Source organism: Styela clava, chromosome 6 (assembly GCF_964204865.1).
Source record: "Styela clava chromosome 6, kaStyClav1.hap1.2, whole genome shotgun sequence".
NCBI lineage: Eukaryota > Metazoa > Chordata > Ascidiacea > Stolidobranchia > Styelidae > Styela > Styela clava.
The window spans coordinates 22,966,600-22,991,727 of record NC_135255.1 but is presented as its reverse complement, the minus strand read 5'-3'; the positions used below and the strand labels follow the sequence as shown (position 1 = coordinate 22,991,727).

The 25,128-nt window shown below is 36.0% G+C and overlaps 2 protein-coding genes and 2 long non-coding RNA genes across 6 annotated transcripts; 3 read left to right on the top strand and 1 right to left on the bottom strand.

The window, feature by feature from the left end:
- The first annotated feature begins 1,397 nt into the window (after positions 1 to 1,397).
- Positions 1,398 to 2,485, top strand: LOC144424266 (uncharacterized). Its single transcript, XM_078113394.1, has 2 exons — positions 1,398 to 1,604; positions 1,649 to 2,485. Exons 1-2 carry the CDS (start codon positions 1,398 to 1,400, stop codon positions 2,210 to 2,212), a joined length of 771 nt encoding a protein of 256 aa, XP_077969520.1. The 3' UTR covers positions 2,213 to 2,485.
- Positions 2,486 to 2,680: 195 nt separating this feature from the next.
- Positions 2,681 to 3,292, top strand: LOC144424565 (uncharacterized). Its single transcript, XR_013476783.1, has 2 exons — positions 2,681 to 2,786; positions 2,863 to 3,292. It is a non-coding gene; the product is annotated as an uncharacterized LOC144424565 (long non-coding RNA).
- A 5,817-nt stretch (positions 3,293 to 9,109) lies between these two features.
- Positions 9,110 to 12,323, top strand: LOC120335214 (uncharacterized). Of its 3 annotated transcripts, none has more exons than XM_078114059.1 (2): positions 9,110 to 11,435; positions 11,871 to 12,323. In XM_078114059.1, the coding sequence occupies exon 1, from the start codon at positions 9,311 to 9,313 to the stop codon at positions 10,592 to 10,594; it is 1,284 nt and encodes a 427-aa protein (XP_077970185.1). In that variant the 5' UTR covers positions 9,110 to 9,310; the 3' UTR covers positions 10,595 to 11,435; positions 11,871 to 12,323. The 3 variants fall into 3 exon arrangements, with proteins under 3 accessions (XP_077970185.1, XP_077970184.1, XP_077970183.1); XM_078114058.1 differs by having other exon boundaries at positions 11,651 to 12,323; XM_078114057.1 differs by having other exon boundaries at positions 9,110 to 11,794.
- Positions 12,324 to 12,453: 130 nt separating this feature from the next.
- LOC120331522 (uncharacterized) lies at positions 12,454 to 16,668 on the bottom strand. Its single transcript, XR_005567973.2, has 3 exons — positions 16,598 to 16,668; positions 16,420 to 16,482; positions 12,454 to 16,297 (listed from the first exon to the last, which is right to left on the bottom strand). It is a non-coding gene; the product is annotated as an uncharacterized LOC120331522 (long non-coding RNA).
- Positions 16,669 to 25,128: the final 8,460 nt, after the last annotated feature.

Genomic DNA, 25,128 nt, shown 5'->3' with positions numbered 1-25,128 from the left:
TTGTTTAAATGGTTTAAAAGAATCGTTAACTACATTTATGAGACAAATTATCATTCTTGGCTATAACTCTGAGAAATATGATATCAATGTAATCAAAGGTTATTTGATTGAGTTTTTTAAATCACAGAACTCTAAAATATCTTCATTAAAAAGAGGAAATAAATTCATGTCTTTACAAACTAAAAAATTTAGATTTTCAGACGTTATGAACTATTTAGCCCCTGGTTACACGTATGATAAATTTCTTAAAGCCTTTTTATCGAACGTCTCTAAAGGCTTTTTTCCTTATGAATACATTCAGCCTTTTCCAGTCGTTTAAAAAATAAAAATATTAAATATGAACAATGTAAAACTGTTTGGCAAGAACGCGATATGAAATCTTTAAAAGACTATCTTATTTATTATAATACGCAGGATGTAACTCCTTTCCTTGATGCAGTCGCAAAACAATTTGATATTTACAAAGAAAAAACAGGAATTGACATGTTCAAATCCGCGGTATCTTATCCTGGTTTGACCCTACAATTTATGTTTCGAAACCTGGACACTGTTTTTACTGTCCCAAACACCAAAAATTCTGATATACATAAACTTGTACGTTCCAATTTGGTAGGCGGACCCGCTCAAATATTTCAACGTTATTACGAGGCGGGTGTAGCAAAAATACGCCGATGATGAAGACGAATCGGCTCAGTTAGGTTTAGATGCGAACGTTTTGTACCTGATGGCTATCGGGGAAAATCTTCCGACAGGTTTTCCCATAAGATGGAATTTAAACGGTGAAAATTGATTTAAAAAATCAAAAACGGCTCCTGATATTTCAAAAGCTTGTTCATGGCTAGACTGGATTAGTTTTTTTTTCGAAAAACATAAAAATTCGACACGGTCTTAATGCTTCAGAAAAAAGAATTGGTATGTGAAACTTACCTGTTGATGGGTTTTCAATAACACCAAATGGTGCTACAATATATCAATTCCACGGTTGTCTGTTTCATGGTCATAATTGTCATATTGATAGTAGTGAAACTTTCCCAGGTAAAAACTCTGAAGAATTACAACAAAACACTGCTATGAACACGCGTTACTTTCAAACTCTCGGGTATAAAGTTGTGATAATGCGTGAATGTGAGTGGGATGAAACTGTTAAAATAGAACCGGTGAAATCCTTTCTTAAATCAAGGCGACCGAATTTATATAATGGTTACGTACTGTCAAAGCAACAAATGATAAACGCAATTCGGAAAGATGACCTGTTTGGTCTTATCGAGTGTGACATTCAAGTCCCTAACGAACTCAAAGAACATTATGCAGAAATGCCCCCAATTTTTAAAAATATTTTAGTATCTCGAGAAGATATCGGTGAACATATGCGACAGTACGCGATTGATAACAAAATAATGTCTCAGCCCAGACGTTCACTTATAGGGAGTTATTTTGGTGATAAAATACTTTTGGCCACTGACCTGGTCCGATGGTATCTTGATCACGGTCTCCATATTACCCACATATACCAATTTATCGAGTATGAACCCAAAGCATGTTTTGTGCCGTTTTGTGATGAAGTTTCAATGGCTCGCAGAAACGGCGACATGTCACCGGAAAAAGCTGATACATATAAGTTACTCGGTAAGTTTCATTTTACGGAAAGACTTTAGAGACTGTTGCGAACTACCGTAACATAGCATACTGTGATGGTAATGAAACACGCGACCTGATCAATGAACCTTCATTTGTTGGCGCGACTCAACTTAGCGACGACTTATTTGAAGTAACTTCAAAAAGAAAACAGATTGTATGGAAATTACCCAACCAGATTGGATTCGTCGTGTACCAAAACGCAAAATTACGCATGTTAGAACTAAAATATGACTTTTTTGATAAATACTTTCATTTTTCCGACTATCAATATTTGTCAATGGACACCGATAGCTGTTATTCCGCTATTTCCAATGAAAATTTAGAAGTTTTGGTGAAACCAGAAATGCGAGAACAATTTTACATTAATTATCATAAGTGGTTTCCCTCCAAATCTAGTGAAACCCATCGTCACGAGTTCATTTTTAATAAAACAAACCTATTACCATTTGACGATACACGTGAATGTTGTATAAAACTGTTTAAGTTCGATAATCGCACACCGGGGCTTTTTAAAGTCGAATTTTCTGGAGATACTTTTGTGGGCCTTTGTGCAAAAACATTTTCGTCAAGGTGATGATACATTCAAATTTGCCGCTAAAGGACTTCAAAATATTCACCAGAATATCACGTTTAGCAAGATGCAAAATGTCCTCTTCTCTAAAAAAACCTGCTGATGGAGTTAACATTAACTTTAAAGTACATAAAAACAAAATATTTACCTATAAACAGTATCGAAATGCTATGCCTTACTTCTATGGCAAACGAAGAGTTCATAATGATGGAATTTCGACCAGTCCCTTGTTAATTTAACTATCAAGGTATTATTACGTTCTGGCGAGGGTTCAAATTCCTTTATAACAATAATTTTTTCTGTGACATATAATACCAACAAAGTTACAACTTATTTTATATTTTTTTTCTGTATGTTTTATTATGTGATAATACATGTACAATTATTAAACTTTTAGCATTCTTAACCATTTGAACCATGTTTTTTCTTTTTTTTATGCAATAATATTATTACTTTTCTTTCTATTTACAGTATACTTAAAACTAGTTTATTCCGTTATCATTATTATAAAAAATCAAAAGAAATTATGCAAAATACAACCTGCTGCGTTCCCAAATATACGGAAGTGATTTTAAAAGTAAGTGTGATAATACTAACTAATTAAACTTCAATTACCGACTGAATATAGCTTAATAATGGTTTTGTTTTCACAGGCCTTGGAAATGTACGAGTGGGTGGATGGCTTTAATTATACAATTCCACAATTCAAGAAGTATTTCATAAGAGACGAGTATACATCTATAAATTTACACGAACTCAAAGAAATAAAGGATCCATTCAAAAACAAACAATGATTCTTTACATTAGGGATTTCATGCTACATTTAATGTTTACAAAATAGGACTTTTTAGATAAAAGCTGTGGTACCGCCAGTATTCTGGTCCAAGGAATATTTAAAACTGAGAAATGGGCATTTTTAACGCAAATTTTTTTCACGAGTTCACATTTCATGTTTACTCATTTTAAATTTACAGTGTTTTAATTTTTTTTTTTTGTTATTTTTTACTCATTCACATTTGCTTTTTATTTTGTGTGTGTGTGTGTTATAACGGTGTGATAATAAATGTAAAAAGATCAACTTTAGTAACTTTTTTTCTTTTTTAAAAAACGACGGATTCTAAAACATTCTCACTAAAATAATGTGAAATGCTACCTATAGTTTACCAAAAGTAACCCATTCCGTCAGTACAATCAAAAATCTTTTATACGCCGAATGATTACAAGTTCTATATCAGCCATCCAATTAATTACCGGCGACGCCGAAGTACAAGACAATCACAAATCACCCCCTTTACCGGTTTCAAAGATTAAAGGATAAGCAAACAAACTTTTTCTTTTACGTTCATTTCAAACTCCATTACCCTGAAAGCTTATCGGCCAAGACGGCAATAAAAAAAATAAAACTAATTAACCACTGCCGAGTTAGGACCCATCGGGCTGGACCCATATGGGACTGGACCCTTTGCCTCTGGAGCACATCATCCACTACTGAAGATGCCAACTGTTGCACGGTACTGGGGGAAAAATAGGATTTTCAACTTAATATCGTTCGGCAAAATGATGCCAAGAAACAAATTTCATTTTATATCTCATTTTCTCCACTTTTGCAATTAGAAGATGCCCCATCAAGAGATGATTCAAGTAGAGACAAACATTACAAAATCCTTTATTAAATATTCTTCAATCGAGGCTACTATCTGTATATAAGTTACGTCGCGAAATTTCAATCGACAAGTCTCTAATCTCGTTCAAGGGCAGAATGGGCTTTCGCCAATTTATTAGGTCTGAAAGATATCGTTTCGAAAACTGGCTACGTTTCAAGCATTCAACCGTATACAGGAAAAGATTTCAGCGCTTCAACTGAAGACTTTTCAACTTATTGGGACATGCTTAAGACTACTAGTCCTAACGTAAAATCCTTCCCCATCACTTTGGCGTTTTCAAATTCGGCGTCGATGTTTAGGAATTCATTGAAAATAGTGCAATTTGGATGTTTATTCAAGTCGCAACCAATCGTTTCGACCAATTACTGTAAAGTGGTAAGGCCAAATCCTTAGTCTACACTCTTCAGTCATCTATTATTTTCATCCAAGTAGAAAATGTTAATAATTTAAAGCGTTTTTACCATTGCCAACAAACATAGTATTATTTTTTTGTATGGTATTGAGGATAAATAAACAACTTGCATTATATGAAAAGACAACACCGTCTTTCAATTCCATGACATCAATCCTTCGAGAATGACCCCATAAACAGGGTTGGCAGTGGAGCTATTACTGTCGAAACAAATATGAAAATCATGAATTGTGAAACGACAGAATCTTGTGCAATAGACGTAACAAACACCAGAGATGGCGGAATTGTAAAAAAGGTCGTACTGCAAGAGCTGGTTTAAGGAAAAGGGATTGTCGCTCACCGACCCGAGATCGCGTGATATTCTCCATCGTACAAAGTCTTTTACTGGCTACGTAATTTTCAGTTGAACAAGAGGTCGAGTCCCAAAACTTTTCTTTTTCAATTCAACAGTGGTTGAATTAATCGTTGAAATGAAAAATCTCAACGCTGTTAGAAAACTTAAGATTTAGGATTAAATTTAGTAATTGCTACGAACTGTGATAATGGCGAAGAAAAAATAACATCTGTTCAACTATTTCATCAAAGTTCGGTGGGCCATATTAACGTTGCGCAAGCCATGGAACCACTGCTTCAATGGAAGATGGATAACTCGGTTCCATTATCTTTGAACCCGCGTACATTTGAACCCGTACATCTGAACCCGTAATTTGAACCCAGAACAATTGCACCTGTATACTATTGCACCTATGGACATTTGCACCTACGGACATTTGAACCCATACATTTCCACCCATGGATTTTAGCACCCGCATATAGATTGAACCCGCGGACATTTGAACCCGTGTACGTTTGCACCCGCGTACATTTGAACCCATGTACATTTGCACCCGCGGACATTTGAACCCGTGTACGTTTGCACCCGCGTACATTTGAACCCATGTACATTTGCACCTGCGGACATTTGAACCCATGTGCATTTGCACCCTGGACATTTGCACCCATGTACATTTGAACCCACGAACATTTGCACCCGCGGACATTTGAACCCACGTATATTTGAACCCGGGTACATTTGAACCACGGACATTTGAACCCGCGTATATTTGAACCAACGTATATTATATTTGAACTCGCATACATTTCAACCCGCGTGCATTTGAACCCACGCACATTTTCACAAAAAATGTTTGCCCCAACGGCAATTTCCAGTCGCAAATAATTTTCATGCTACAGGCTCAAGCTCAATATTCTAAACTTCAACACTGTTTCATTTGTAGTTAGTTTTGGTGTATATGCATTTACCCGCTTCTACGAAGCAAGCATTTTTGAGTGTCATTGTAGTCCGAGAGATAAACGTCTCTTAACGATATAAAAAACATTGTTCTGCCAAGGTCTTTATTCTTTTGCTGTTTCTTTTTACATTGACATTTGTAAATCATTATCTCATTCGTTAGCCGCGATCTCCAAAACAGACGATGACCTAGAAAGCGGTATTTCGTTGAAATACCTGAAACCAGGGCTAATACGGAACAAATATCTCACAGACCAATGAAGTCTTAAATGAGGGTCTTACTAAAACTAGCTTTACAGTAATATTTTTAGTGGTCAAGTCCTATAAATTTGTTCTAAAATTATTTCACCGAAAACGCCTACTATGATATCCCGCCCAGCATGAGATTTGGGAGCTCTGTGGCCACTTCATGTTTTCTTGCTAGCATGATTACAAAATTGTTATATGTATGCATACACGACCACGCTTTACTGTTGAAAATGAGTGTTGTCTCAAATCAGGTTTTGCCATTTTTTCTAAAATCAATCTATAAATTGAATACTATTGTCTGTATATAAATAAATAAACGCACAGATTCTTCGTTTCTAGGAAAATATGAAATTAAGATAATGAAACTATGCCATTTTTGTAACAACATGTTCATAGCCAAATGCCAGTTTTATTGAAGTATTGTTTCATTAGAATGTCAGAACAAAACTATACATAGAAATCGTGAGTCATGTAAATATGTTAAATATTCGAAAGTGAAGAAGTTTTAAAATCATTATCGTGGCCAAAAATGGTTTTTGCTGTTTACACTATTTAGAGTAAATCGAACATATTCAGCAAATAGGGTCTGTTAAATATGATATTGCAATTTACAAACGACGTCATAGGTTACGGATTACATTTATTTTAATATATCAATAAAGTTATCACTCACAAATTTGTGTCGAATGGGCGATCAATTTTGAGATAGAGTAGCTATGGACGTTTTACAAATAGGAATTTATCAATTATGATACAATAGTTAAACAACAAATCAAAATAATGACGATAAACGAAATTTTACTATATCACGATCAAAGTCAAAATCAAATAGACTGCATTTGAGCTATTGAGTGGAGATACCTCAGCTTGTCGGTTTCAGTTCCATATGAAAAAACTTTAATTGACAACCTAACAGCAAGTTGTACATACTTTGATCTTTGGTGGGCCGTAACTCCTACATGAGCATTTGCCACAGTCAGTTTGTGGACCGCAATGTCTTTTTGTAGGCCATTCAGCAAACCCCATATACTCGGATGAAATCCTTCTACAGCGTTTGTTGTTCTTGGGGCCGAAGGCATCATTTCAATCTCTTTGGCATAGTTCCACAACCGAGGGGGAAATCTTGCTTCTCTTGGACGTGAACCCACTTGAGGTCCACGAATGTAGGTAGATTCAAAATATTGAAAAAGTTGATTGCATCCGGGCAAATCTTCGAAGGTGTCGCAAAGCAAGGTGAAGACTTCGGCAACCTCGTTAATGGGAACAAAAGCCAGAGCTGCCAAACTTCTAATTTTCAGATTGAAAGAGGGTAAACAATCAAACTTCTCTTTTAATCCGATAGAACCAACTTTTCGAATTAGAGCTTGTGACAGGTGAAAATAACATCCTTTAATATCGGCCAGAGGAAATTGTGCATGGAATGCATTGATAGCTGCTATTTCAAAATCAACAATGATTTTGGTGGGGTTAGCATTTGGGAAAATGATTTTCAACACTTCCAACATCTGAACGTATGTTTCTTGTCGCTTGTCTCGTAATAGGAAATATACGCATGGTGGATAGGATGCTCCCACTTTACAGTGAATTGTATACAACTGGAAGAAAATATCAGGCACCACATCAAATGTACCGTCGCCAAGATATGTGTCACTATCTAGATGTGCAAGTAGTAATCGATCTCCGATGGCCATTATCCGATGACGATCCTCCGGGCCAGTGTCATGCAAAATGATATCTAAATATTCGCTCGGAATATCAAAGCTAGCACTTGTAGGATTGTTACGTGAACACTTTTTCTGTCGCCTTACTCTGCGTATATTGGCCTCCAGAGTCGACTTGCCTGGCAAGCGCATTAGCACATCTGTTGATCTATTATTCAATACTTCACCTAAAATATAACTTGTCGATGTATTTGATGGTGTTGATGCTGCTTCTTCTAATGTTGCACGGATGATCCCAACTTCAGTCTTAATGCTGTCGCAGAATGACTGTGATATCCTAGTTCTTTTATTACATTTTCACCGATCGTAACAACAGTCGATTTACATCGAAATTTCCTAAACTGACGGCAGCGCCAATGAGTAGCATCTGAAACCCGATCATTTCGCTTACAATATTCGTGGCCTTTGTAAATCAGTAAGTCGTTTCCTCTTGTGGTCTTGGAAAATGTAGGCGCCAAGTTTCCAACCTATTTTTGCAAAGGGACTTGTCATCTTCGCAGCTGCAACGTCCTGAAGAAACAGTTTGGAATTGTCTGCGAGGGAAAAAGGTCATTGATGCGAGGAAAAACTTTGCGCGGGATCGAACTATCTGCGAGGGAAAAAGGGCATTGATGCGAGGAAAAACTTTGCGCGGGATCGAACTAACATATCAATTAAAATTCTTGATCGCGCTCTTCAAGAGTCGTCGACCGTTCAAAGCACAAATCATACTCCCCAATTTTGGCTCGCATTCTACAGCGGAACATTTTGTCCATTGAGTCTTATGATATCGACAATTGCGATGACAATGACAGACGGAGTATAATATAAATATATAATATAATTTAAATATATAGAAAATAGTTGTAATAAAGCCTTCGAGTATATAATCGAGAATTCCATGGTGTTTTCGAAACGTATGCATTTGGAGAAAGAATCCTAGGTGTACCTTCCAATCCTATATACTATAGTATATAGCATGGAAGGATAAGGGTGTATATGTAAAGACGCTAATATCCGTAAATGCAAATGCCCATGGGTGTAGATGTTCATGGGTGCAAATATCTGTGGGTACAATTGTACGCGGGTGTAAAAGTACGCGGGTGTAAATGTATGTAGGTTCAAATGTCCGCGGGTGCAAATGTTCGTGGGTTCAAATGTACATGGGTTCAAATGTCCGCGGGTGCAAATGTACATGGGTTCAAATGTACGCGGGTACAAACGTACACGGGTTCAAATGTCCGCGGGTGCAAATGTACATGGGTTCAAATATACGCGGGTGCAAACGTACACGGGTTCAAATGTTCGCGGGTTCAATCTATATGCGGGTGCTAAAATCCATGGGTGGAAATGTATGGGTTCAAATGTCCGTAGGTGCAAATGTCCATAGGTGCAATAGTATACAGGTGCAATTAAATGGGTTCAAATTACGGGTTCAGATTTACGGGTTCAAATGTACGTAGGTTCAAATGTGCTGTCACCGGATAACTCAACACAATTATCGACTCGCTACTTATCGATCTTTATGGTAATATTTGTCGTTTGTTTGTCTTGTAGGGATTATTATTAGTTAATTAGACCATATTTTTAACAGTAAGAAAAAAAAGTAATTCCAGTTAGGACAAGATTTCTTCTTAATTTGAAAAAGGTATTCTTTTAGGCCCATTTTCAGGATTATCCACTTGCAGTATTAATTCCGGATCTTGTACTGTAGGTACTCAAACAATTATTTGGAAAAATTACCCATTAATAGATTGTCCCCCTTTTAAAAATTTCAATTCGAAAATGACATTGCATTATAATGCGTCGGGTGACATTTACCGATTAGACTTTCCGGAATTGGGAGCCAGCATCCACCAATGGGGTTCATGTGGTGCTTATGTTCAAAGATGTTTTAATACAAAAACATTTTGTACAAATAATGCACTTTTATTTGAAACTCACAAATGTTCTTCATTGAAAGCTGCTGGTTTCATCAATTCTAAATACCCAAAACTAAGGTATAGTTCCGTAGTGGTAGATTCTGTTTCTAGCACTCTGACTGGCTTTATTCAGGAAAATACTGACAGGATAACCGAGGTAATTGTTAATATATCATCAGACATCAATTACCTCGAGTGTCAACTGGAAAGTATTCTAACCCGAATATACAAAACTCTAAGTAAACAATATCCAGGTCAAATTTTAAATGAAGTGTTAGGAGGCAAACATGCTGCTATAACGGTAGGGGATATCCTCACAGAAATACACTGTGAGCAAATAAACGTTACTATATTACGATCACTATATTATAATAATACTTATGCAACAAGGCCACTGGTAACGTTTCTCAACAAAAATAATGTTACCATAGTTGCGCAGATATTTACAGATACGAATGTCTACGCAGGTATACATTTTTTTGAAAACTTCGTCTCCGGACGAACGTTTACTTTTGCAATCAATAGGCGATACTATACGTATATCAATTACACGCTAACTCATACAAATGCCCACATACAATCTCTAAGGCCTTCTTTAACCAAAATCAACGAAACCTTTAAACCATTGGAATATCAAAAGATATTCCAAGATATGCCCCACGGAGAACACTCAGGCTTCGAAGATCTCAATAATATTCTAATTTCGATCAATCACCTGAACTTGATCAAAGAAAAGATATTATTGGATCACAAGTCGTCCTCCGAAACAAATACAAACAACCAATTTACTACAACTAAAAACAAAGTTGAAGACAACTTTGTAAACGCTTTATCATTTATAAGTCATCCAATTTTATCGGCTTTCTACATGCTAGCATGGCATTTAGGAATGTTTTGGGGTATTGTATTGACCATACTCGTCATAAAGCGTATGATACCAATGCTCAAAACCTCGTCGACGCCTGTATATAACAGAGCTAGACAATTTTGGATAAATTTTAGAAACCCCGCTCAGGAACTTAATCTTGTAGAACCTTTGCCAAACGTAAATAGAACAAATAGAGAAGACACTGAGACTGCTGTACCTATACATGCCCCCCATACTTCCAATAACCTACCCAATCTATACCCCAATCTTCCTTCTTGAAATTTTCACCTCTCTTGGTGACATGTTTTTCTTATTTACATTGTATTGTATCACATATTTTGTCTTGGTGAATATATACTTGAATAAATATTTCAGAAAAAAAAAAAAAAAAAAAAAAAAAGTATATATTGGTTTATTGATATCATTTTATTATGTTTTTCGTTATTGAAAATTGAATTAATATTTCATCATCAAGGACAACTTTGAATCGCTCAATTTATGACGTTATAATTTCAATTTTACGTTATATTTTCAATTTCACTTACAATTTTATATTTTTCTCTTTGTTTTTTTTTAGAGATCTATACAATTTTAGACACGTTTGTTATGCCGAAACCCCAAACTCCGTTCTTTAGGGCCGAATTATTATGTAGGGATTATTATTAGTTAATTAGACCATATTTTTAACAGTAAGAAAAAAAAGTAATTCCAGTTAGGACAAGATTTCTTCTTAATTTGAAAAAGGTAGAAAAAATGAAATTTACGTTAAATACTTATCTGGCTTTCATAGGAATAACCCGTTAATTAAAAACACGTTATCTTGCCCTTGAGCAAGACAAACTAGTACAAGCCAGTTTTTAATCACTCGACCACTTATAGCTAACTATTTAATTGGCTACAGACATCCTTCTAAATCGTTTTACAAGAATTGCCGAGACTTAATTACGGCAGTTTTACTTTATTTATTATAAACTATATCCACGGAAAAAGGTAACCCCTAAAGGCATAACAGGCGTCTCGACTATTCTATATAAACTGACAATAATTCTTTAAATTCATTCACTGGTTTTGATCGTGTATCTATATTCTGCTCTGTGTCGTCGAATACAAGAATTATAAGGTTGGTGACTTTGTATTATATTCGTTGTCTGCTGGGTTAAGCTCTGCCCTAACTGAGTCAGAGGGAAATTGGAAGTCTGGTTTAAACTCTATTTAACCGAGAGTTTATGCTTTTAACTAAGCTCTGTTTAGGATTGCTTTAAGATAACAAGATCCTATAGTCTGTCTGTTAGATACGGACGATATCTCACAAAAGCGAATCTCCAAATTTTGCAGGCGCATTCTCCATCTTTATGAAACGACAGAATCTTCAGTATACTTAAAACTAGTTTATCTCATTATCATTATTATAAAAAATCAAAAGAAATTATGCAAAATACAACCTGCTGCGTTCCCAAATATTCGGAAGGGATTTTAAAAGTAAGTGTGATAATACTAACTAATTAAACTTCAATTACCGACTGAATATAGCTTAATAATGGTTTTGTTTTCACAGGCCTTGGAAATGTACGGGTGGGTGGATGGCTTTAATTATACAATTCCACAATTCAAGAAGTATTTCATAAGAGACCGAGTATACATCTATAAATTTACACGAACTCAAAGAAATAAAGGATCCATTCAAAAAACAAACAATGATTCTTTACATTAAGGATTTCATGCTACATTTAATGTTTACAAAATAGGACTTTTTAGATAAAAGCTGTGGTACCGCCAGTATTCTGGTCCAAGGAATATTTAAAACTGAGAAATGGGCATTTTTGACGCAAATTTTTTTCACGAGTTCACATTTTACATTTCATGTTTACTCATTTTAAATTTACAGTGTTTTAATTTTTTTTGTTTTGTTATTTTTTACTCATTCACATTTGCTTTTTATTTTGTGTGTGGGTGTGTGTTATAACGGTGTGATAATAAATGTAAAAAGATCAACTTTAGTAACTTTTTTTCTTTTTTAAAAAACGACGGATTCTAAAACATTCTCACTAAAATAATGTGAAATGCTACCTATAGTTTACCAAAAGTAACCCATTCCGTCAGTACAATCAAAAATCTTTCATACGCCGAATGATTACAAGCTCTATATCAGCCATCTAATTAATTACCGGCGACGCCCCGAAGTACAAGACAATCACAAATCTCCCCCTTTACCGGTTTCAAAGATTAAAGGATAAGCTAACAAACTTTTCTCTTACGTTCATTTCAAACTCCATTACCCTGAAAGCTTATCGGCCAAGACAGCAATAAAAAAAAAAAAACTAATTAACCACTGCCGAGTTAGGACCCATCGGGCTGGACCCATATGGGACTGGACCCTTTGCCTCTGGAGCACATCATCCACTACTGAAGATGCCAACTGTTGCACGGTACTGGGGGGGAAAATTGGATTTTCAACTTAAAATCGTTCGGCAAAATGATGCCAAGAAACAAATTTCATTTTATATCTCATTTTCTCCACTTTTGCAATTAGAAGATGCCCCATCAAGAGATGATTCAAGTAGAGACAAACATTACAAAATCCTTTATAAAATATTCTTCAACCGAGGCTACTATCTGTATATAAGTTACGTCGCGAAATTTCAATCGACAAGTCTCTAATCTCGTTCAAGGGCAGAATGGGCTTTCGCCAATTTTTTAGGTCTGAAAGATACCGTTTCGAAAACTGGCTACGTTTCAAGCATTCAACCGTATACAGGAAAATATTTCAGCGCTTCAACTGAAGACTTTTCAACTTAATGGAACATGCTTAAGACTACTAGTCCTAACGTAAAATCCTTCCCCATCACTTTGGCGTTTTCAAATTCGGCGTCGATGTTTAGGAATTCATTGAGAATAGTGCAATTTGGATGTTTATTCAAGTCGCAACAAATCGTTTCGACCAATTACTGTAAAGTGGTAAGGCCAAATCCTTAGTCTTCACTCTTCAGTCATCTATTATTTTCATCAAAGCAGAAAATGTTAATAATTTAAAGCGTTTTTACCATTGCCAACAAACATAGTATTATTTTTTTGTATGGTATTGAGGATAAATAAACAACTTGCATTATATGAAAAGACAACACCGTCTTTCAATTCCATGACATCAATCCTTCGAGAATGACCCCATAAACAGGGTTGGCAGTGGAGCTATTACTGTCGAAACAATTATGAAAATCATGAATTGTGAAACGACAGAATCTTGTGCAAGTGACGTAACAAACATCAGAGATGGCGGAATTGTAAAAAAAACATCGTACTGCAAGAGCTGGTTCAAGGAAAAGGGATTGTCGCTCACCGACCCGAGATCGCGTGATATTCTCCATTGTACAATTCTTTTCTGGCTACGTAATCTTCAGTTGAACGAGAGGTCGAGTCCCAAAACTTTTCTTTCTCAATTTCTCGTTGAAATAAAAAACTTCAACGCCGTTAGAAAACTTACGATTTAGGATTAAATTTAGTTTGTCAAATCATTCCAAGAAGTTACTACCACATCAAAAGCCATATGGTAATTTTACGGCGACTGACTGTTGCAATTGGGACTGAACCAAGGCAAAAGGAATAGGTCACTGGGGCGGAAATCCATTGCTTTCTCGGGCTCATCATACCAATGGAGATATTTCATCATCCCATTATAAAAAAGATTTAAGAAAGTCAGCAACGATTTAACAAAAAGAAATGCGTAGAAAGCTACAAATATCAGATGCTTACAGCTCCGATATCATTATTCATCCCTACACAATGGACTAAATATAAGCCAGAGCTTGGTTTCAGCCAGCACACTCAGAAGCAACCTGGCAAAGAAATATTCATGGAAAGTTTTTTTTTTTCGGATGGCTCTATTGATCATCAGAGTTATCATTTGTATGCGAACAATTTTAATTGAGCCCGAGCTGTTCACTTCCCTATCATTTACCTGAGGGACGATACGGCCCAATGGAACAGGAATTCCAAAATAGCTTATATGTAATAGAAAGCATTTCAAATCTAAAGGGGAGTGTTTTTTTTTCATATTCTTTACAAGTGTTCGCCGCTTCGAGAGCTTGTGGATTTCAAGCGTGTTTGGCGCCGGGAACGTACAGCGGCATGGAATTCGCTACGTGACGACGTAATTGCGTAACGTCACTGGGTAACGCGTAATTGCGTAACATCGTTGTTTAGGTCAAGTTCACGCAATGGTTTTTTGACGTCGAGGTACATATTGAATTAAATGCTTATAATAAAATGCGAGTGGTGCATCATAAATTCAATCCAACAGTACCGCTAGAAAGGTATCTATAATCTCTACAAACGTTGCCGATAATCAAATAGGTTAAATCGGTAACGGAACTTATAAATTGATCATAAATTTTCTTAATTTTGCCAATTTGCGTATGATAACCGCAACATGCTAATTTTAAAATAACAATTAGTCTTTAAGATTAACTTTCACACGATGTAACTTGTCTTAATATAAGTTAGGGTTCGTGAGATACAAGGTTTCAAAGTTGCACTCCTCGTACGTGAAGCCGAAGTCGCAAAAGCGGCTTTCAGGGTCAGAATAGCTTCTCAGGGAAGTGGCAAATGTGGCTTTTTGGGTTCAAAGAGCTGTTATTCGCATACATGTCCAGATATGTTGTTAACAGACAAACAATCAATATATTATAATTGACTCACAGATGACTTTTCTGGTCGGCATCATCCAATGATGAGAAACACAAAACAGAAAACACCATTGTTTAATTTGGACTTCAATTGTTAAACATAAAACAAAAAGAGATCTCATCAATGACTTTTCATTTCAGTCGCCCGCTGTTATTCAATCAAGAATATACTTATTTTATTAAATATTTAACATGCGTAACTCCCATACATTTACACTGATTGTTTAAATATGCATGTAACTGCTTTTCTTCTTATAGTTGAACTATGTATGTCTAAAGAAGTCTGACAGACGGAACGTCACAGAAATATATATGTGTTAGTGTGCAGTAAGACTCCTGAATCACTTAGGTTAGGTATCTTTACCCTTGCTACAGCATCATTGCATACGGATCCATCGGCTCAAAAGCATAGGATTAGCTAGTCACGCAGAAACAAAATCATTAACTTAACTAATGACGCGCGAAAATACAGCGTAAATCTTTATGCAGCTCGATATAGAATTGCTTTATTCAATGACACACAAAGAACGAATTTTGGAGATTGATTAACATTATCGTCCTTTCATTCTTATGTGCGTGTGTTGTGATATTTCTACTATTATTCAATTGAATACAAACTATCCAAAACCTGCCCAAGACGAAATTGCCTAAAATCAGACCAATTTACGGAACTAACTATGACTGGAAAGCTAAAGAATTGTATAAATGACAGTAAAATAAATAATTGTACAAATCAATTCAAATATCATAAGCTACTCAACATCCGAAATATATCTCCAATGATGGAAATTAGTTCTGCGCAATAGTTGTGACGCAATTAGTTTGCAATAGAAAAGAGTATACAGTCATAAACCGATTGAATTTTTCTCGCGCGGAAGGCAAACAATACTGCTATTAATGCAACATGCTTGTGACACAAAATAAAAGTAAACGTCTGTAATACTCGACATATCCGTGAAACTACGACCACGGGACTAGCGGTGAGTGAATGTTGAGACTTACAGAACGACGTCAAAAAATAGCCATGTTTAAATTAGAATTTTGCTTACAGCAAACAAATACCTGTTTTTTCTTAACATAATCTTGACAAAAGACGCGCGGTTAATAAGCAAAGAGCTCGATCGAAACTCATTAAGCATCTATCGCCAATCAGTACTAAAATTTTTCTAGGTTAAATTACTTATTCTTGGAATCTGATCTAATTCAAACAACGTGTACTTATCTTGTATGTACAAACTTCCAGATTCATTGTTGTGTCTGAAATTCAGCCGTTCACTATTCTCTTTATCATTTCCGATTCCTCCTAAAGTGGAAAACAATGGAATTTAGGTCGTTATATTGCTATGTTAACTTCAACAGCAAAATGGAGGAGGTTAAGCAAGAATAATGTAGACTTACTCATTGTGATAGAATACAAATAATTACCTTTGCATATCACATGCGAAGTATTGTAAAGCACAAGAACATCTTCATAATTTCCATTTCTTCCTGGAAAAATATGCCAGGATTATGTTGTATTACAATATGAAATTTGGCAGCAAATCACAAGAAATTTAGCCAAAGTATTGTATATTACTTAAAAATAGGTAATAGACATGATTACCTTTGCATCTAACAGGCGAACGATCGGGAAAAGTTGAACGAGAATGCCGTAGCTAAGAACTTCCAAAGCCGGACCTCCCTTGATCCAACTGAATGTGAACGCAAGGTCGAAGCTGAACAGAACACGTGTAACTATTGCATTATGGGTAATTGTGGTCGGAGTCTATATCAGTGGTTGATATATATGGAACATAAATGAATTTTTATATTATCCAACTGGAACAACTTGTTTATCCACAAATAAAATTATTTTGAGCAATATCAAACATCTTTGGGAATTTAAAAAAGAAGAGATAATCATCAAAAACAGTATTGCAATTTAGGCTTGCACGTAATTTACAGATTTACGGAATTATTTCGAGTTACGGAAGGGAAGTTACGAATTACGTAAAGTCGTAATTATTGGTCGAGCGCTTTCGCGATTGAAACGAGCTCTATTCAAAGCAGTCAATTCCGTCGATTGTAAAAAGTGAAAGTTTAAAAAGTAGAAGTTAGAGCAGCGTTTCCCAACCTTTTTTTGTCGCGGACTATTTTCTCACCGGCGACAACCTTTGCGGACTCAACGTGCGTTTATTGCAAGAAGTAAAAAAACCAAACGCAACAGAATTTCAACGAATTTCAAAATCGGAAATTCGCCGAAATTACGCTTTTGTTAAAAGAGCCGACTTTTTTAGTGGATAAATGGTCTTTCCTGTCGCACAATATTCAATCCATGACAACGACGAGAATTTAAAATATATTTTTGATTTATTTGTGTTCATGGTCACTCGCGGTCGCGTCAACATATGACAAGATAAAAGCATTACCTCTTTAAAATACCACGGCAATCTGCGAACATAATAATGTGAGAATATGTTGCCTGATTATATTTAGTTTTGTTACACATTTTTTGCAATCTTGCGAATTCGTTATCGCCGTTAGTAAAAATCCTACTATCTTCTATAACAGGGATGGCAAACCACTGACCCGGTTCCCAAGGCACGAATAAAATAAAATGCTAATATTACAGTGATAAAAATTGATCAAACCGGCCTTAAATTAATCTAACAATAACTGAACTATTATAATGTACCGTCAGTTTGGTAGCCAGGGCTGCGATCGCTCATACTCAAATTGTTAATTTTCGGGCCGGTATGGTAATTTTCAAAACTCCTAATCTGAATGCCGTGTCTGCACTCTGCATCGCTGTGTAACGTTATTCGGCTATTCATTGGCTCTGAGATCGTTTATGACATAACAATGCAATTGATCTGTTTATTTCTCGCAACATCTCGTTTCTTTCGGAGGTTCATTTGCAGACTGTTTTAGGGGTTATACGAAAACCAGATGCTACTATGCAGTTTATTAGTTTCTCGCCCACAATGCGGTTGAGAAAAAAATATCTTTCAGACTTGAAATAAAAACCTAGAAATATGAAATAACAATGGGGCGGTACAAATGCCCTGATGTGGTTGATCGAAAAATATGATGAAAAAGCTGATCGAAAAATATAACACTATCAGAATGGGATTTCCTCCAAACCCTTTGGAACCGTAAAATAATTTGCCGCATCATCCTAAACGTTTTCGTTAACTCATATGCGTGTTTTCGTACTCTAATTTCATAAAATCGAGAGCCATAAAAAGTCCCTGATAGAAGTGCTGCATAAATAAAGCCCGAAACTACACCAAGAGAAGATAAGATTTGTTTCGGAAGTTTCCTATAGATATAAACATTGATTATATATCTGTGACCCACTCTATTCTGTTCCGCGATAAAAATATATTTTTTGACCCATTCATTGAAAAAGGTTCGCCATCCCTGTTCTATAAATTTCTAGAACGTACAACTTGATTTAGTACTTATTAAAAACATAATTAAAGTATATTAGTAAATCAAAAAAATATTAATCGCCTTGATGATCATTTTATACTGCGGTTGTGTTGACGAAATAAAAGCAATACTACTCAGAAAATATCATGACAATCCGTGGACACAAAAATGCGTGGTAAAGTGCTCGATATTTCGATTTTTATTTTTGTGAATTCGACAAATCTGAGCTATTCGTACAACACTTACGGCGCTCCAGTACTGTACATACAAATGTTGAGGCAGTAAAGCAAAAAATCCTAAGGAAAATTTTGCGATTTGCAATGTATAAAAAAGCGATTTTAATCGGTCTCGGACCATCATAAAACAAAACTCATGGTGTTCTCTGTTTTATTTTCAGTATTTTGTATTGCCGCTTTTCAATTTAGAAAATTTTAATTGCCACCATTGACACCTCCAAAAAAAACTTTTCTCGTTGTTCGAGCTCCGAGAAACATTACTCGGGTATCTATCAAGTATCGACTCGTGATCTCGTCGGAAATCCGAAAGTGAGTTGTGAAATCCAATCGTTTGATTAAAGCGACGCGCAAGTCAACTGTTACCAAATTTTCGAATAGAAAATTGCTATTCTAGTAGTTGGATATTCGAATATATGCGCAGCCCTGCTCAGTATCCAGTAATCATTGACTCGATTGATGACATGTGAATGACCTTGCTTTTTATGTTTTATGTAAATTCTAACGTAAATCGTTACATGGCTGATGGTTAAGTTTCGCAGTGAATTTCTGACTCGTTGCGGACTCATTCAAACGCTCCGCGGACTCATTTGAGACCGCGGACTTGGGTTGGGAAACACTGAGTTAGAGCTTCGGTGTTTGCAGCCGTTTTTCTCACTTTTCTCTCTCTTGCCGTGGCTCCCGAAGTATGCGAACCAAGATGGCGGACATCGGAATGTAATATGTGTACTAGGTTAGGGTTAGGCCATAATTTTAGGTATAAATACTACGGGAGGCTCTTGGCTAGTCTTCGAACTGATAATATGACTAAAATAAGGAAAATTGGAAAAAAATTATCGCCTAACCCTAACCTGTTACGTTCCGATGTCCGCCATCTTGGTTCTCATACTTCGGGAGCACCCTCTTGCCAAAACGTCACCGTGATAATTAATGTCGCGCTTATCAAACAGCAATATGACGACGGAAGAGAAATTGCGTAATGAACCAACGCAACTTCGTCTTTTCGGCATCGGTAAAGCGATTGAGACGTCAGAGAAACAGCAATAGGATGGGATTTCCCGCGATCCGGTAAAAATCCTTTGCGGACCGTTGACAGTTCACGGACCGGCGGTTGGGAACCACTGTTCTAGAGTAATCCAGAATCTAAGAAAATCAGTAGTGAGCCAGAAACCCAGGGAACACCGTTTGTGCGCGTAGAAATATGCATGACAACGTTGGTCCCAAGCAGAAGCAAATTTTCTCAAAATAAAAACGCGTGACAACGATGCGAGGCGGCCCATCGTTGTCAACCCTTTTATTTTTTTTTATTCACGTTTTTTTTTCAATTTTTTTTTTTGCTTTTTTTTTATTACGTTTTTATTTTATTTTCGTTTTTATTTTTAATATTTTTTTTTAATTTTTTTTTCTTTTCATTTTTTTTTTCACAATTTTTTAAATTTTACGCGTGACAACGATGGGCCATTATAGACGATCACCATTACAGACATTTGCATTTGTTTATAATAAAACTTAAGTCTTAGATCATTAGTTATGAAACTCGTTTAGTGGGAAAGGTAAAGTATTAGGGTTCAAATGCTAGAGCTGCGAATGTTTTTTATTCCAATAATAAAATTAATTCTGTGACAGTTGGTTGGGACAAATGGAGTTAACTGGAGTTTGAACTTCTAATGTTATTCTGAAACTGACTACGTTTTGCTGTATTCGAAACTTCGATAATCGACGAAGATTATTTTTGATCACTAGTTTTCTATGTTATAATAAATTATGTAATGATAAAAATTTTATACTGTAGGCAGCAACTGGAGTGTGTTGTACGTTATTTGGTAACTAAATACCCATTAAAAATAGTTCCTTCATTCTGCACGAATAAAATTTAACAATCTTTTAAATATAAGACGAATATGTAACGCAATTTGCATGCTTTACATTGGATGAGACATTGCTTCTCTCGCTCTATCGCTTATGGGGCTACACTTACACTACAAATGTAAATGGGTTTATATTCATCTGAGTACACTTGTAGCAATATGTGGTTAAAACAAATCTGAGAAATGAAAAAAATACTAAATGACAATTGCATTCTCGCAACATTTTTGGACCCAAGACATAAAAACGTCGACGATTGTCATATTATTGAATGCACTCGAGAAACGCAAAGTAGATGCCACAACGTATTCAGGCAAAAGTGAAACTTAATGCCCCAGTGGAAAGTCTCGTGAAGACGATTTTAGTGATTTAGTTCAATATTATGGTAGTCTTGTAATAGAAAACTGAACCAACCGTGGGTGAGGATCGTGCCACTAATAAGAAAGCATCCAGAAACAAATCATTACCAATATCTAAGATATTGAGAGTGATGTTTAATGATCGCATCGACAATGACGCGGATCCTATATATATATATAATGGTGGAAACAAAATATCGACTATTCTCAGCTTTAAGTACTCGAAAAAACTAAGAATGGTTTAATTTTGAAAACTTGTCGGTATAAATATGGACCTTATGACGACAGAGTATATTTCGATGTCTTGCTTAAGTGAATAAAACCAAAATCGCCCCTGTCTTTAGTTTTACATAATTTGATGTCTTTTTGGAGTTTTTCCAGCAAAAACATGTTTCTGTATTAGGGAAGGAATAACTGTCTAAAAATATCAATTTTTGTATCTGCATGTTTGAGCATTTTCTTTGAATTAAAAAATTGCCTGTCGGTAAAACTAGTCGGGAAGCATATTCTCGAAATGATAAGTACTAAGTGTCGAGATAATTATTCCAGTCGTAAACGAATAAAACGACGAAAGTAATAAATCATTAGTGTCCTATACGTTTTGATTGGATCACATTTTACAGAAAGTTGTAAAATTATGTCAGAGAGATTATTTTGCTTCGTCGAAAATGTTTATGTACGGGACGCTGGGTTACATTTATATAAATCACTCACACCGAATGACATATAATTCGAAACAACGTTTGCATATTGCTCATATGAAGTGATCAGAGAGATCGAACAAGAACGACATTACATTTATATTTTGTAAGTTAGGCAACTGCAAAATGCCCAACTGATGGGTCTTATATGCGATAAAAGAATGTCTTACGCTGGTTCTTTTGAACTGAAAGAAGCAACGGCTGCAGAAAGTGGAGTGGACGAGAGCACTATTCAAAGGTGGAAAAAGGATAGATCATTGGATTCCATCCCCAATTCAAAACGCTTGAAAAGAAGGCCCAAAACTGCACAATATCCTGAAATGGAAAAGGACATTCTTGAGTGGTTTGATGGTCAAAGGCAGAATGGCTACAGTGTGTCTAAATTTGCAGTGCAGTTAGTTGTAAGCATTGCAGTTGGCCAAATCTGGAAAATACCTCAAGTCACCTCAACCTTCACTGCCTCCAAGAGTTGGTGTACAAGGTTTTGAAGAGAAATGGGATATCACTACGACTAAGAACAAAAATAGCCCAAAAGCTGCCATCAGGATGTCAGAAAAGATGGTGAACTTTCAACGTTGCGTGATAAATAAACAAAAGAATGATGATTTCTTCAATAGAATAGGCAATATGAACGAGACCCCAATGTGTTTTGTCATGCCAAGCAATTAAACATTAAACTCAACAGGTGAAACTAAGAACAAAAATAGCCCAAAAGCTGCCATCAGGATGTCAGAAAAGATGGTGAACTTTCAACGTTGCGTGATAAATAAACTAAAGAATGATTTTTTCTTCAATAGAATAGGCAATATGAACGAGACCCCAATGTGTTTTGTCATGCCAAGCAATTAAACATTAAACCCAAAAGGTAAAAAAATAGTCCTCATCAATACATCAGGGCACGAATTTTTTTTTTTTTTACAGTAGTGCTCAATTGCACTGCAGATGGAGCTAAGTTGCCCCCAATGGTAATCTTCAAACGAAAAACACCCTCAGAGGATAAATTTCCCTGTGGTGTATTGATCCATCAGCACCCAAAGGAATGGATGAACAAAAAAGCGTAATCAAATGGATACATAATATGTGGTTGATCAGAAATGAAGATCTTCTCAAAAAACGCTCCATGTTAGTCTGGGACCAATTCAGAGCTCACCTTAACAAAAAGATAAAGCTGTCTCTGAAGGAGTCAAACACTGTCTCGGCAGTCATACCAGGTGGGTTTGACTGGAATACTACAACCCTTAGATGTCAGTCTGAACAGACCCTTTAAGCCACACATGCTAAACCAGAGGATGGCATGACTGAATGTACCAAAGGGAACTTCAAGCGCCCTCTTTTGCCTACATTTGTGTCAGTGATACTCATAAAGAAAAGTTGGATGTTGACTGCATGAAATGATTGTTTTGGAAAGTGTGATAGTGGAGATGATTTGGGGACACTTCTTGCCGTTATTAATTGCCGTCATTCTTAATCTTACTGTTGTAAATAAAAGTAAAATAATAACAATGAAAAAAAATTTCATTTTATCTTATACGTAAGAGCAACAGCGTCGTTTTCAGGCCAGCCGTTTTGTGGCCAAAACGTTATTATTCGGTGCACTATAGCCGTAACGCAAATAGGGCCGCCCGACTTTTAATTACCTTTACGATATGTTATGACACAATATTCAAAATCGAGTGATAAATAAAATTATCGCATTAGCAAAAAATTGCCAAATGTAGCAGCATCGAAAGAATGTAGCTTGTAAATATATCACAGAAGGAATTCATTCTTCGACGTTTGAAAATCCTCAAAGCAATTTTCGAATTCGCGATTTATAACAATATCTTAAGGCGTCTTTTCTTTCCTTGAAACATACTTGGGATGGAACGAAATCAAATGCCGTTATGGGCGATCAAAAAGAATTATTCTATGCTGATTCAGGGACTTTCTTTTAAACTCTCGACACAATTTCTTCCAATATTTATAATACAAATCACGACGCATCATATAAAAGCAATATAGACTTAATTAACATAAATTTAGTATGAGTAAAAATTCACCTACGGCTCTCGCTAACAGACAGAAACGATAAACGGGAGGATTGTTTGTGTTACAGTGAATTTGTTTTTCTTTTTCTTTCAATTCCTGATTTTGCATGAAGAGCATCAACACGTTTTGTTGATTAAGCTTTTGAGTCTCTGGCGTACGGCGTGTTACGATTTGTGGGATCGCCTTGTATGCGCATTTATATTTATTCACCGTTTAAGGAAGTCGGCTTATACGTGAGGACAAACAGTAATTAGAAAAAATATCAAGGTACTAGCTGTTCATCGTACAACAGTGAGGTATAGTTAGATGCAAATGGCAAAAAATTGGATAAAAATGACGAAAGATTGTAAGTTGAGCAATAGGTCACAGTCTGAACATCCAGACCTGAAACAACTTTTGCATGTTGCTCATGTGACGTAATTGGAATGAAATCAATGAACAAGCAAAAAAGAATGAGCTTTAGCAAGATGACAGATGCTTTACAAGCACGTTCGAGAACCGGGTGCTTTTTGAACGATTCCTCCTGTCAAAACGCGACGACAGAACCACCGGAATATTGCATCCTCATAGCGCCATACGCAGAATATGGAGGGCGGAGCGTAGCCCATGGTTTACCTGCTACAAAGGGCTCCCCCCAGGAGTCCAGACAACTATTCAGAAAGAGCAGCGTGGCAGAGATCTTACACATGCTTCTTCAGTGAATCATTGTTGGGTGGAGAGTATAATCCTTATGTTTGACAGTGTTAAATAGACGTGCCCTGGTATCATTTACATTCTTCATATTCTCTCCAAATTCCTCAGCTTTATTTATTAATGCCTCGTTAACCTCAAAAGATCTTCATAGTTGAGGGAAAAAAATGAATTGAAAACCTCAATAAAGTCTCCAACATGAATTTGATGGGCAGTTCCAATTGCAGAAAAGTGCTAAAGTATTTCAATATGAATAGCCCATCTAAGCTGTTTGCAACTATTATGATTCTCATATACCTTTACGCTTCAAGACTTCTTGTTTAATCCATTTTATAGCACTGATAGCAGCAGGGATTAAAGCCTGCGTTAGGTCGGATTGGTGGAACATTGCCGTTTTCTTTTGTAGTACAGTATCTAAAATGAGGAAGAAAATTATATTTGGAACAGCATGAGTGTAAAAATACCACTAAATTTTATCTGATGTACTCAATGAGCGTATATATGCTCATTGCATGTACTACAAGTGTTTGCATACCATTACTATACTATATCTACACTAAATTTTGATATATCACAGTCCGGAATGCCCTATGACAGTGGATGTACGGTATAGACTATAGACTATATTTTAAAACATCAACTGTCTGTCTACAACTTGATTTCTCACCTCTCAATCGTTTCCAATGCTACTTTCTTTCCACTCTGGCATAACTTATCATTGCTTCCCAGGTTCTTGTCGACCTTATGAATTCAGATTTAGACCAACCGACATTAGTAAAATTGATTATTTTCTTCTCTTTCACACAACGGTGCATTACAGAAACAGCCAATAATTTCTTTTTC